At 37.9% G+C, this 15041-nt stretch overlaps 1 protein-coding gene across 1 annotated transcript in view; it reads left to right on the top strand.

Moving 5' to 3' along the window:
- The window catches only part of LRRC9 (leucine rich repeat containing 9), a 46538-nt gene extending 32947 nt beyond the window's left edge, over positions 1-13591 (top strand). Inside the window, exons 22-31 of the mRNA XM_009670689.2 lie at positions 80-202; positions 726-856; positions 2463-2571; positions 2957-3096; positions 5991-6127; positions 6713-6930; positions 7123-7191; positions 8844-8966; positions 12610-12793; positions 13416-13591. Of these exons, the coding sequence (XP_009668984.2) occupies positions 80-202; positions 726-856; positions 2463-2571; positions 2957-3096; positions 5991-6127; positions 6713-6930; positions 7123-7191; positions 8844-8966; positions 12610-12793; positions 13416-13591 (1410 nt within the window). The remainder of the gene's footprint in view (positions 1-79; positions 203-725; positions 857-2462; positions 2572-2956; positions 3097-5990; positions 6128-6712; positions 6931-7122; positions 7192-8843; positions 8967-12609; positions 12794-13415) is intronic.
- The last annotated feature ends 1450 nt before the right edge of the window (positions 13592-15041 follow it).

Raw genomic sequence — 15041 nt, 5'->3', positions numbered from 1 at the left:
AAAAAGCTGAACACAAAGTAGTTTGAATGCCCCTGTATATTTTAAAATGATAACCAAACTCGTGCTTTTTTCTTCTCAGGGTTTAACTAATCTGGTAATTTTGGACATGAATGGAAATCAGATAGTCTGGAAACAAGATAGCTACCGATTATTTGTATTATTCCATCTTCCCTCTCTCAAAGCCTTAGATGGCATTGCAGTAGTAAGTTAATTCTGTGTGCAGATTATTATATATACAGATTATTATAACTTTTGTTAAAATCGTTCTGTTATAAATCAAGGCCTTTTAGATCAGACTGGCCAATAGCATGTATGTAATCTTTTCATATACTCCATAGTACTCCATTGTCTGTTTCTGTCTCTCCTTAGTCGTCTTGGGGTAGAAATTGTCTGTTTTGTAATAGCACCTAGCATCCTGGAATTTTAACTGTAGTTATGGAGCATGAACACTTCTGACACCTATGAAGTCAGTGTCTGTTACTTACAAATCTATATTGCAGATGACCTGAGAGAACACAGACTGTCCCCATGAATTTGTTCCATAAGAAAAGTGTCAGCTAGGTCTGCCAATATAAAGCCAAAATAACACTTGTTATGTTACTTTCATTCTAAACATTTTTAATTCTCTGATTAACCCTCTGGGCTAAAATGTTCTTGCCTTTACTACTGTAATAGTTGTAGATCTCCATTAATGTAGCAGACTTCACTTCAAATTCATTTAACAGGATCCAACAGAAGGCGAAAGTGCAAAAGATCTGTTTGGAGGCAAACTCACCTCTGATATGATTGCAGATAGACTGGGACATTCAGACTTTACAGAAATACAAGAATTAAATTGGACAACCTCTAATATCAGGTGCAGTAGTTTTCAGAAGTGCATTATCTGTTAAAAGTAGCATCCAACTTCATGGTTAGAATGTCAAAATCTAAAACTAGAACCTGTATTTAGCAATGTGGCTGATATCCCCTACTGTTTATAGGCAAAGTTCTCTTGACTGATCCGTAAAATGAGTGTACCTTTACATCGCAAAGGGTTATTTTCCACACTTTCACTGAATAAATGTTCTTTCTGTAGATGCTTCCATTTTTCATTCAGAGTGGTGCTGCCTGTGCCATTTGACAGTATTTAGAAAAGAAATTCTGTTTGCTCAAAATCCATTTGATCTGATTCCTTTCAACCTAAATTTGGTCAAAGTGAGAACAGACATGTCGTATTTATGTGCAGTACTACTTCTCCCATCTTCCGATTTCTTAAAGAGCAGCCTTGTCCATCATAGATCTACAGGAACTTAGAGCTAGAATGGCCTGTGAATGGTTGCATTAAAAGCATGCTTAACTCTTTAACTTTGCTCATAGTGTAGCAGTGAGTGTTCTGCAACAGAGGATTTTACACAGCAGTAGTCACATTTGTTTGCAAGCCATCATCCCTGATGATAATAATCTTTAGGAAAGTATTTCTGTGGTTTGTATGTATATATCTGTCTTCTTTGAGACATATTTGGTTTTTATTCTTTCCCGGTATCCTACATCTGTCAGTGCAAGTCCCTCACTTTATAGCGTGTGAAGACAATTATCATGGCACAGTCCACAGTCTTCAGCCTTTTGATCTTAAATAGCCTAGAAGGCTTTCAGCAACAGTGGTATCACCATACCAGGAATATCAGTGTCCGTGCTCTGATTGAGGTGGGGAGGATTTTGACTCCAGCTCTTGTTCGTAAAGAAATTTTAACTCCTTTTAGTTCAATGCATCATGGTTTCAGGGGACTATTTTAGACATGGGACAGATAATAAATATTTAAACATTCTTGTCAGGAATTTTTTTCCCGAAGGATATTCATTTCCTCAAGGCTTTTCTGTAAAAGGATATAGGGAAATATTGTAACATTGACTTTTAAGGTATTACAACTGCAAGTCCTGAATTTCTTGAAGAGAGCTATTAACAGTACGGTTGTGAATTCCTTAAAGTTACCTGGGGAATGTCTCTCTGACCATTAGAGTATCTTGCTTCTACCGTTGCATTGCAACGGGTACCTTAAAAGCTGGCTCTGATGCAGCTGAGATACACAATTACAACCTGTGGGATGTTTTGGCAGGCCTTGGGGGAAGTGGAGGATAGAATATTTCATTTGAGTGATTGGCAGCTCCAATCTGGAAAGGGATAAAAACAGCCCAAGAGGGACCGAGCTGGTATCCCAGTAACATGTTGTAGAAGCAAACAGAGTGGACTCTTGCAGGCTCTTGTCCTCACTGTCAGGATGAAGTCAAGTATTTACTACTGGAAAAACAACTGCATATTTGTTGTGATGTTTTCATTAGGGTGCTTCTTTCATAGGAGTATGTTGCATTTCTTACACAAAAGCCAGCACATTAGGGATCTGCTTATGCTATATATCGCCTGTATATCTTAGTTAACTGTACTGTCTGTATTCTAAATCCATAATTATGTTCTTTACTTAATTCAGAATGGTAGAGCTGGTGCCAGCAGACCAGTTTAGAAATGTCTGTAGCGTGAATTTACAGAACAACAATCTCACATCTTTCAGTGGCTTAATCTTCCTGCCTAACGTCAAGGTGAGTGTGTGACACAGTCCTTTCTATAGGAATAAAACTAATGAGAAACTAATTTCATTTGATTGAAAATAAAATCTTTAATCCCCTTTGTTCCACTGTTGCTTGTGGGTTTTGTAACATCAGTAATCAGTCAGCACAAAGCTGGGGAATAGGAAAACGTACACTGTGAATTGCAACTGCTGTTGCAATTTTACAATAGCGTTGCAGTAAACTGATTCAAAATTAGTGAATTGCATCAAACTTTCTAAGCCCTTAACACTTTAGGTTGAGCAATCATCTTTCTAAAAATCAAATTTGTGAATCAGAAAAAGGTTGTAATTGTCAATTTTGCTAATAGGTTAGCGGAGCAGCAGTCTGTTTCATTAATTACATTTGTTTTGTGCAGGTGTTGTGTCTGAACTACAATCGCATTGAATCAATACTGCCTAGACAAAAGCCCCCAAATCAGGCAACAAATAGGCAGCAGCTGTACCAAAAGGTGACCTCTAGTGGCTATGGACAGCAAGGAATTTCCAAAGGAAGAAGGTACCATCAGCTTTTAAAATGTTTTTCTCTCTCCTTTACTGGGGAGGAAGGAGGTGTCTTCTGTGTCTATAGCTCTGGATCTCCCTTTTTCCCTTCTCTCTTGAAGAAGCCCAGTAGCTTCCTGTACTCATTTTGCACACTTAGGACTTATTTGATATAACCTGGTTGGCTTTCTTTCCTAGGTTCTTTGTAGACAGCTGGTTGGGTCACTTCTTCATCAAATTAGCTATCCCAGTAGTCTGCCGTCTGTTCTTTGGATCCTGTTGCCCACCTACCTGGTGGCTAGGTGCATCTTGGAGTTTTTTCACCTTCCTACAAAGGAATTCATTTTGAGTAGGGGAACCATTTACCTCTCTCTAGCCACTAGTCTGATCTGGGAGAGCATGGGCAGGTATCTCTGATCAGAGTGATCATTGTTATCCTATGTTTGCATTCTTTAGTTAGATATGTATAACAATACACTACAGAATTTTATCAGTGTGCAGATGATGCTGAGATAGTATTGCACTCCTTTGAGCATGATCTGTGAAAACTGAGCAGCCTTACACTGTATAGTATTCTGACAGCAGTCACAGCCACTTACTGGAATCAGTGGTCTCAGCTGATTCACACTGTAGTAGCTTTTATAAGCATTTTTTGCGTATTCATCCCAAGTTCCTCTGCAATGTGGTATCTAGTCTAAGTAGTCATTTATCCTGCCAATAAACCTCCTTTCCTTCACTTATTTTATAAGTGGTATTCTTTTTCTCATCCTGTTAAAGAGACATTCATACTTTCTTTTCTTCCTTTTGCCATCAACATTAGGTCAGCCTGTGTCCTAAAGAGCATTTTCAAATCACCTTTCAGTTTGCATTTCTCGTCTGTGCGCTCTGTCAGGACTGAAACTTCTGGGACTTGTCAAGATTCATTTACTCAGATCTTCACGGATAAGACAACATCCATAGCCAAATTTGGTTTTATCCTATCAGACAAGGCTTAGGAAGTCACTATGCAGAGTTCTCTATACACTGGTCAAGTTTTATAAAGTGATAGTGACAGAGCATCAGAGAATTCTGCAAAACGTAGTTACTTGTTTTCGTATTTCTCAAGAACTTGCCCAGCTCATCTTGCCTTCGTTCTTTGTGTGTATTCAGCATTGACATTATTTCATATTTTTTCTGGGGTGTGGGAATGACATGAATTTGTTTAAGATTCTCTGGGGAAAAATGACAGGGAAAGAAGCACGCGTGGTTATGGGCTTTTGGGGCTTCCTCCGTAATAGCGTGACAAATTTCTGTGCCCATTTTGCTCATGTTACACATCTGCTCCTTCATGAGAGATGAGCATTCTTTACACAAATTGAGAACTCAAAAAGGGCTTGAAATAATCATTCATTAACTACAACAATGCCCCTTTTGTTGATAGGTGAGATCTTTTTACATTAATGCCTCCCTGCTTCCTCCCCTTTCCCTTTATAAATATTGACAAAATATTAGCTTTCTTGCAGGCCACTGAAACTTGGCTGAGGTTCCCAAACTCAGTGAAAGTCGACATAAATAATCCATAATGTTTCCCAGCCAGCTTTTTTAAATGCCGCTTATTCAGAGTCTCTGATTTAAACATGTCAGAGTCTCACTCAGTAGCTGCTACATAACAACCTTTCAGTCAATACTGGAATGGAAATGATTTCACTGTCACTGTATGATATGAATAGCATTGCCTGGGTTGTTTTTTTCCACAAACGCAGAGCAAAAGTACTTAGTGAACACTTGTGCTTCTTTGCTTCTTTATTGATAGCTCTCTCATCTTCAGCTAGCAGTGGTCTAACATCATTGTCAGGGTTATCTTTGTTATTGATACTTTGACTCTTATTGTCCTTAATGCTGCAAGCCACTGATGTCTCCTTATGCGCGTTTGCTCCGTTCATCAATTTTTTACAAATGTTTATTTCCTACTGTCAATTTCTTTGTTTTTCCATTTGTTGTAGCTGTTTATAATTTTCTACTAAGTGAGTACTGGCTTTTTAGTGACCGCTACATTCTTTCTTAATTGTGAGTCATTCTAGGAACAAAAATATTCTTAAACCTTCTGCAGGTCCTGCTGACACTTTCTCCAGAAGTTGAATTAGCTCTCACTTTTTGTAGGCTTGTGAGATAAGTCTGTATTAAGCACAGAATATATATATTACATATTTGCAAATATTAAGACGAATTAATATTACATATTAACATCTAGTTTGGATGTTGTTTTGTTTGTGCGGTATTAATGTAATCAAGTCATGACCACTAGCACCAAGATTTAGTGATTTCATGGAAATAGACGTTGCTCAGCACATTATGTCATTAGCTGGGTTGTAAGGAAGTATCAAAGCTAAAATTAGAACCCTTTTTCCCCTTGTCTTTCGTAATCTATTACCTTATGCTACCTAGTTACACGTCAGATGCAGCAGAAATGAAGCTTTTACAAACAAATTAGTGGAACGCTGCATGTTGTTTTATTTTGCCCTGCCATCATCCAGCTGTTACGAGAATACACCAAAGGTTGCCAGTAAATATTTTACTAAATTAAACAGCAGTTTCCAGCTGTTTTCTTTTCGTGTCCTCAGACTTCTGCAAGCAGAAGAGTGGTTTTCTGTGTTCATTTCATTTTTGTGGTCTGGACCCAGAATCCTTCATCTGACTTCCACAGAGTGGAAGTTTATATATGGAATATTTCCAACTAGGAGATTTCTTTCGACCTTCATCAGATTTTTGGCAGTATACTGGTATAATTCCTATGAAACCTGATCCAGTGATTAGTGAGCTTCCAATCATTCATATGTACTCTTTGTACTTGTTTTTTGGGTGAGAAATGCTGAAGTTCTTTAGTCCAAGGAAAATTGTCGCTTTATGCTCCTGTTTACTTTATTGGTTTAGGGATGCAACGTTTGGTGGAAACCTGCCTCCAGTAATGCAGAGTCTGGAAGTTCTTCATCTAGGCTACAATGGAATTACTAACATGGCCCAGCTACAGCTTAGCAGGCTGAAAAACTTGAAACTTCTGTTTTTGCAGGGTAGGTAATAATATCTTTTCCGTAAATTCATTCAACCGTTCTACAGTGTATCCCTTATGTCCAGTCTTCACTCAGTATCTTGGATTTGTGAGGGAGAGTCTTCTCTGGTCTGGACCCCTTTAAGAATTAATGCCCTTACTTTAATTTTTGCCCTGGTTCCAAGATATTTTAGAGACAGAACAGTAAAATTCTTCCATGCTGGGTCGCTGTGCCTCACTTGTCTTTTACAAGGGCAGAGCAGGGTGAACAGTATGGGAGAAACATGTTTGTCAGCTGATGGTCAGCAAATTCATCCACACTGGGGAAATTTCCTGTTCACTGTAAGTAATATTGATGATAATGATTGACCTAGGTCTTGTTCCTCCGGCACCCAGCTTTTAATTAGGAAGATATTTAGAGTTAAATAGGGATTGTCCACAGATAGAGGAATCAGTGACACTGGAAGAGAGTGTGTTTGAAGTGGTCCAAAACAGCATGTAAGTAATTCAGGAGTTCACAAGCTGCTTTTGATCAAGATAACGTTTTGTTAGAAAGGAATACCAAATGCATTAGAGATGATTCCATGCTTTTACCCTTGGTATACAGGAAATTTTATCAGTCAAATTGAAGGACTCGAAGGTCTCCAGTTTTTGCAAGAGTTGGTATTGGATCATAACCGCATTAAAATGATTTCAGAAGGCTCCTTTGCTAAACAGAATGTTCTTGTGGCTCTTCATCTGGAGAAAAACCAAATACGAGAACTGAACAGTTTGCAACCTTTGGTAAAATTGCAGAAACTTTTTCTAGACTTCAATAGAATTCAGGTACAGTGCATTTTTTGTAAATGGTGTAGATTCAGTGGGCAAAATGTTGTGGAGTATGTTCAGACAAAATTCTCATTCTGTTCTATGGCTTTGCCTGAGTATAATTACCAGTATTATCCCCAAAATATGTACACTGGCTGCAAGATTTCGCAGAACTCTTGATATGTGGTTTATTTTTTAACTTTTGGACAGGAATTATCTGAACTAGAAAAACTTGAAGTTATTCCCGGTCTTAAAGTGCTCTCAATACATGGAAATCCAGTGAGTATATTAGTTTGCACTGTTATCTAAACCAGATCTATATTCCAGTTTAAACACTGGGTATTTACTCTTTCTAAATCATTAAAGCTATTAAGAATTTCTCCGTAAGTAATGAGTTCCTAAGTATCTGCTATTATTATGCTTTTTTAAGACTGAAAGCTTTGTAGCGTGCATGATGATCACATTGCCTCACCATGCCTGTCTCAATGCTGTACTGTCATCAGAATACACTCATTCTTAGCATACTACTCTTCATAGTGCTGCAAGATAAATTTAAAATGTATGTGTTTGCATGAGTATGTTGCAGTGATGAGCTGTCCTTTCGATATTCCAAAGCAGGTCAGATATGTGAAAACAGGGCAAAGAACATTAAAGTATTTCTGAAATATTTGTTTTTATTTTAAAATTGCTCAATAGTAATCTTTTTTGTTGTTTTGTACAGCGCTCCCAAAAATATCCCAAAGGGGAATTTTAGTTTTCTTCTTTCCAGCCATGCTCCTTTTTTTCAGTGTAGTATTTTTGGTTTGCCTTTTCTCTCCCTGAGAACAAACCATTGGAACATTGCAAAGAAGAGTCTATGTTTTTATGGACGTACAGCTATGCGACAGAGGATGTCTAACCCTTCCACAAAGGCAGAAAAGACATTCCTGGTAACCATAAAGGGGGCAAGTGGAACTCAGTGGGGGCCGAATGTATGAATAAAGTTTGTAGAAGCTCAGCTTTATGTGTTGAAATATGTTGGCACTACTGAGCTTTAAAGTAACGTTAAACATAAGTAGAAACCAAAAATACATTTTTCATTGCTGGCTTGAAAACAAAAGTGGCTTTCTAAATCAGAGCTGAAAATCTAGTTCATAGTGCTTCTTTTCATAAGCAGTCTCTTGAAGATCAGGTTGAAAGCCTGAGTTCTACATGTCCTTTAATTTTTTTACCATAAACCTGCAGTTTCTGACCTAAAGTTAGGAACACAGTGAAGCGAAAAGGTAGGGACAGGTTGGAGCAGTGATACATCAATGCAGTCATGTACGTTGTTTTCCATGGTTGACTCAAAAGAATCGTTTTTGGACTTTTGACATTTTTCAAGCCAACTTTCAAAGGGTTATAGAGAAGGGAAAATGAACTGGCTTCTGAAATGGATGATAAAATGGTAGGAGCATCTCCAGCAAACTGTGAGTATCACCCAGTAGTGGCAAGAACAGTCATGGCAGTATTTCTATTCCCAAGGAAAAAAGCAAAACAGATTCCTCTTGGGAAACTGTTGTACCAGGGTTCCCTTCTTTAGAACTGCAGGCCTAGACTTCTCCTGAACGGGATCAAGGGGGCGGTCTCAGCTGTCTTCTGTGCAAAGTGGCTTTAAGGATAAGTACAACTCAGAGTGTATTAGTAAGCGTCAATTAGTACCCATCAGTACTAACCTGTTGTTAAGAGGTATGAATTTGCCCACAACATGTCTATTTGTCCATGCAGTTACTCATGGCCACTTAAGGCTGAAACCGTTGCTCAAAGGTATATAGTAACTTATGCCCGGTTGGATTCTGTTTCTGGGAGAATAGCGTTGATGTAAGGTTTTGTTCATGTGGTCAAGATACTATCAGAGTGTCTTCTTGGACAAGGATCCCATTTTTAAGTTAATTTATATTTACTTTATATAGATTTCTTTCAAGAAGAACTACCGTCCTTTGCTTTTGCTTCGACTGCCCGCGCTGCAAGTGTTAGATGGAACTGCAGTAAACACAGAAGAGAGGATGAGAGCCGACCAGCAGCCACTGGAACAAGTAAAGCAAATGTTATAATGAAACTCCAAGAACAGTATTCAGGTCACCTATGCTGGGTGTCTGATGTGGTTATCACAGCATTAAAATAGAATTTTTTCCTTCTATATTGCTTCAGAGAGTCTATCTCAGGTTTTCTAGTCAAGAGAAAGACATACTACCTGCTCCCTCTCTTCCTCTCAGAAATTAGTGAGTGTAAGAACGTATGATAGGTTCTCTCTATCATCCTGCCAAGCAGATGCCTACTATTTGGCTGTTGTGTTACTTTCACTGAATTGCCTGTAATAGGAAATTGCAATGCAGACCAAACATTTTGAACATAAAAGACCCATTAGATTCTCAGGCTTACCTATCTATAAGTATAGATGACCCCATAGGTCTTACTGTCTGGAAATGTAAAATTTATCCCCAGTAGTAACTTATTATTTACCCTGAGGTTCCATGCACATCCACTCATCTTCCCAGCAGGGTTCACCCTCAGCACATGTGCTCATGCAGTCACACAGCTTTTGGATGGACTCGACCATAAACAGAATGAGGTCATGGGGAGAAATTCAATTTGCAGATGCAATTTTGATGAGCTGAAACCACATGCATAGCAAATACAATACCAGTGTCGTGCAAGTATGTCCATGCTAAACACAAACATACATATTCAGAAATACCCATGCTTTCACAGGGTATAAAACATAAAATCAATACTGCATAAAGGTTCTAAGCTATAATTTCAAGGTGCAGTATTCACCATTACACCTTATCTGCCTGTTTTTTCTTGGTAAATGGGATTGTTGCCAGACTTATTCCAGTTTCTCTTCTTGCTGATAGGTACCTTCATAATTCTTCTCAACAATATTTTTATCATGCAATATCATCTTGTGTGGCATTGAAAGATTCTGTCTTGTCACATCTGCATCCATTGAAAATACTACTGCAAAGAAAGTATTCCTCATTTTTTGCTGTGCCCATAAGCTTGTTGTTTCGTCTTAGCTCTCACTGTCCTTCCTCATGAAAGTGCTTGTCTCCCTTTCTCTATGGTCTGGTCTATCCCTATGCTTCCTACTGAGAGTGAAATCATCTCCTAACCCTTGGAGATGTAATTGCGTACCTTGAGCTGACCTGTATCACCAGTCGTCAACACCCGCTTGTTCACTGCCATGTTTCTACCACTGCAACTCCTTTTGTTGAGATGGGGCTCCATGGACAAACTGTGTTGTTATTCTCCTTCAGAGCTTGCTCTGAAATTCTTCTTGACTATGAAACCAAAAAAAAACTTGACAGCAGTTTGGCATCTGCTGAGACCAGTCTATCAAACTGACCAGTTTTACTTCTCATCATTTTCTTGTGCTCGCCCATCTGTCAGTCTGTCTCCATTCACTGGGTGTATCTCGTCTCGTTTTAACTCACCGGAACAGAGACTTTTACAAGGGTTCACTGTCAGGTTTTCTAAATACAAAGAAAATATTTGGTAACAATAACAACAGCAAGGAGTCAGAGAGGGGTCTGGACCAGCACGTGCTTCCTACAAACAGAAGGTTCACTGTCTCTATGGTTCTATTTATCACTAAGATCCCATCCACTGAAAGAGTTTGTCGTCACCACAGCAGACCTGTGTTTTTCCTGTCACTGCATGAAACTTCTCCAGAGTTTTATTTGAGGAAAAGAATTCTTTCCTGGCAGCTCAAAAGACTGTAGTATACATCTTAACCATCCGTTCCCCCAGAAGGGTCAATGGAGAGTAATGAGGAGATCTGGAGTCTGTTCTCTGTATTTTGCAAGGCATTCCTCTCTTCAAGTCTCAGTTTCATATTTGTGGAACACAGTAACCGTTTTTTTACACATTTGAAACCTAAGTACTAAGGATGATTGGAAGCATCAGTAAGATCAGCTTTATTCTCCTATCCTCATCACCTTATCCAATTTTTCGTCAAACTTCTTTGTGCTGCACTTTACAGATGAGAAGCACTGCCAGCAGACACCTGCACCACTGTGGTTTTTTGCTTCGATTATCTCCTTAAGCTTATTTACTGCCACGATGCTCTCACTGTACTCTACATGTACAGCCATGTCTAAGCTGTTGCTAAGCTGCGAATGCTGCTTCCTGCACTGAATCTAATGTCTTTCCTGATATCTTATACTCCCCAAATCTATTCATTATGTCTATGTTGTATCCTTAGACTGTAAGTTCTTGTGGCGTAAACATGTCATTGCCATTTAGTATGATACTAGCTTCTAGGTGCTACTGCAATAAATACTAGTATTTGATACTGTTATTAGTGGTATCTTCACTGGTTTGTCAGATTTTGGTCTTAACATTGATAGTAGGACACTGCCAAAACCAGACAGGTTAAAATCCATATACACTTGGGTTCTGTCTGGGAACATCATCCCTCAGAAATGTACTATCACAGATCTCTGTCTGGCTACGTTAATGTCTCTTTTTGCAGATTCAGGACCTTAGTAAGTTAGTGTCCTAGTGAAACACATTTTGCCACTTGGAGCCACAACGCTTCTATACAAGAGTTCAAAGCACTTGTGGGTTGAGTAGTTTCATGTATAAATGTTTTATTTCAAAACTGACCTGTACTTTTATTCATTGGACATCACTTAAATAAAAACATGGCAGAATGAGTAAAGCAATGGAAGCATGTTAAAACTATATCTTTAGAGAAATCTCTGTTTTATATTCAGGTCCAGTGAAGATGTTATACCTCATTAGCTACAACAGAACTGAGCCATTTTCTCATTAGATCATTCAAGTGGAACAACAAAAAAGATTTTTCAAGTTTGTCAGCTGCGTTTTAGTTGTGCTTTTAAAAGTGCTTGTTAGAAAGCAAGAATTGAAACCGTATGGTGTTGTTTAAGCTTAAAAAGTGCTTTTGATGTTAAGCTTCAAAAGAGATTTTCCCAGCAGAAAGTAGGTTAGCACTTTACTTAGTACTGCTTTAGGTTGACACCAGAGTACTCTGCACATGCAATTATTTTCTTTTTTCATTCTATTGATTAAATCTCTCTGAGGTTTTCAGGGCTGAATTAGAGCTGATTTACAGGAGGCAATCAATTACCATTGTCACTGTACTGTACACAGTTTTAACAAAATTAGCAAATCAGCACAGACTGGCACACAGCTTTAAATTGATTGCTGCAGAAGTTGTGTTCACATAGTGAGACTTAGGAACTACTAAGTATTTCTCAATATTGTAAAGATCCACCCAAAGCTGAATCTTTATCAGCCCCTTGCCAACGATACTCTGCAACTGGTTTACATATGACAATGTATCATTTTCCATCTTTTTCAGTAAAAGCAGTTCCAGTGCTTTATGGTAGGTTTTGTTCTTGGAAGTGTTCAAGCATTTGAGTTTTGTAGCTACTGAGGCTTTTTAATGTATACAATTTGCATAGCTTCTGTTTTTGTCCAACAGCTCATCTAGGAAGTTCAATAGTAAAATCTTAAGCTGATGACAGTAATTTGAACAACTGATCCTACAGTCCTTTATTCACAAAAAGTTGATGGTTACTGTATAATAATAATTAATAATCATACTTGTAATAATCATTACTTGATTATTACTACAAGCGAAAAAAGACATTTCTATCATAAGGGCCAAGATGTTGAATCTTTATTTTTGTCTTTCCTTATCTTATGAAGGGTTTCCAAGTTGCAAACTCTCCAAAAGGCGGTGGACTTCCTGCATTGCCAGCAAACTTTCCAAGATACCCTCCTCTCAGAATAACAAATGTGAATCTGAATGAAAACTTAAACCATTTATTTGGCTCTGATTTTACATTTCATCACAAACTTGAAAAGCCTGTACTGACTGTGTCAAATAAAAGTAAGCATAAACAAACATAAGAAGTAAGCATAAACAAAGTATTCCTTTCCTGAACGCTTAACAGAGTTATACTCCTTCATGCTGGATATTATGTGGCCTACATAGAACAGTTTTAACAAGGGCATTTTGATCTTCCCAGGGTATCTTGAAAACAAATCTGTAATTAACAAATGTTATTTATATTTAAAGCAGTGAATATTGCAGCAGGTATAATTATTTTTTGTTTCGCAATACATTTATATCCCTGCAAGTTTCTAACAACTTTCCCACAGCTGGGAAGTACATGTGTTTTCAGGAGGAATATATATCTCTCTCATGTGTTCTTCACCCTAGTTTTGGGTCTTCAGATTCAGTCTGAATCACTGATAGAAGAATTAGTCTTTCAGCGTTTTCAAAAGCTTTTTTTTTTAATGATTTATTTGTTTATTAAACAATAGACACCAATTGCAGTCTGTAAATTAAAATTTTAACTGTGCTAAAAAACTCAAAGGAAATGACGTAAACATCATTGTTCTGGCTAGGAAAATTAGGGAGAAGAAAAGGGGAATGAGTGGAATTCTTGATGATTGGTAGCTGGGTGAGATTGTGTGGGGAGAATATCCATGTGCATTTTGTGTTGCAGATAAGTCTAAGAACCCTGGAATTAGAACAAATAATCCTCGAAGCATCCATGCAGAAAGACCTCTTTGGCAAGCCAAAGGAGCAGCAGCTAATCTTCTAAATCATTTGGCGCATCACAGTGCTACTTCTCAAACCACCCAACTACATCAGAACAACAGAAAAAATGAAGGCAGGTGAGGCAGATTGAAAGACTACTTTTCTTGTTCTTGGTTTTGCATCCAAAGAACTTCTCTTCTTCCTCCTTTTGCCTCACGTGCAAGAAAATACTACTTTTCTTTCTCCAAGTGCTGCCACATTTTCTTCTCCTCAGTTTCCAGCTCTACCAAAAATGTGCTTCCTCTCTTTCTTATGATAAAACTCACAATGCATCTAGAAAGGCAGAGGAGAAAACAATTTAAAATTTTGCAATTAAAACAATGACTATAAAATAGGGTGAGCAGTTTAACAGAAATAAGTTTATATCACCCAAATCGCTGTTTAATCCTGTTCTCTTGCTAGCTCAAGACTTTTGGGTTTATTCTTTGTTTTCAGTTGCTTGCAGTCTTGTTTTATTAATAATCAAAAATATTAAGTACAGGAGCAGGAATGCAAGAGTGAAGCTGTTACTGTGATTAAATATATCTAAAAGTTGTGATACTGATCGCAATATCTTGCTATTACTGAGTGCCAGCAGCTGAAATGGGCCAGTGTGCGATGAAATATTACACCAGTTTTTCTAATTGTATCAAACATTTTTCTACAGTGAGGAAATGAACAGACAGGTTTGACGCTATGATTCTTACGTTCCATCTTGATTACTAAAATCTACTATCTGAAGAGATTCCTTCAAAATGAGTTGTGTAGATCAGTGAGATAATTCTTTGTGGAATATGCACAGCTGCTTTTCCTGAAAGATTCAGTCCCAAATGAGCATTTTTCTTAGGCATATTTCATATATTATTATACTTACAAATCATGGTATAAGCCTTGTTTTCCTGGCTAGAAAAATGTGTTTAAAAGCTGTGAATTTTATTTTGCCAATGAAAAAGAGAGAACTATTTAAGGGCTTGTTCCCAAAGGTGTTTTTCACACATCCATCTTTCGTTGGTGTTTCTATACGCACAAAGGTGATGGGAGCTGCTTCCACAAAGGCTCTAAAGGCGTAAACACTTTGAATGAACCTTCTTTTACCAGGTAGTGCCATGCTGATACACATGTTACAGATAAGATAGCAATGATCAGAAGAAGTGGCATTACTCATCATTACTGATTTCCACAGGGAAAATTCCGCCTAAGCCTGGATTTAAGCTGGCCTCTTCACAGGACTGAATTCTGTCTTGACTGCATACTATCCAGGATGCTTTTACAGGCCCTTCCGTTTTACTCATGAAGTGTGTTTTTCTGACTTAAAGCAGAATGTATGACTGTTTCCCTGTGTTGTGGATTGATCCACACACATTAAAAAACACATGGAGACCATGTATTTTTAAATAAGGTAGGTGAGAAGGTGTAGCAAGAGTCCTCTTTTACTAGGTATGTTTGCCTTTCTTCAGATGCCACATGTGTTCTTTGATCTCTTCCCATTTTCCTCAGCATGTTATAACATTACAAAACTATACCTAAAGAGTCTGTGGGGTTCAATTTTAAT

This window comes from Struthio camelus, chromosome 5 (assembly GCF_040807025.1).
Source record: "Struthio camelus isolate bStrCam1 chromosome 5, bStrCam1.hap1, whole genome shotgun sequence".
Lineage (NCBI taxonomy): Eukaryota > Metazoa > Chordata > Aves > Struthioniformes > Struthionidae > Struthio > Struthio camelus.
The sequence above is the reverse complement of the archived record's forward strand: the minus strand, read 5'-3'. Positions and strand labels throughout refer to the sequence as shown.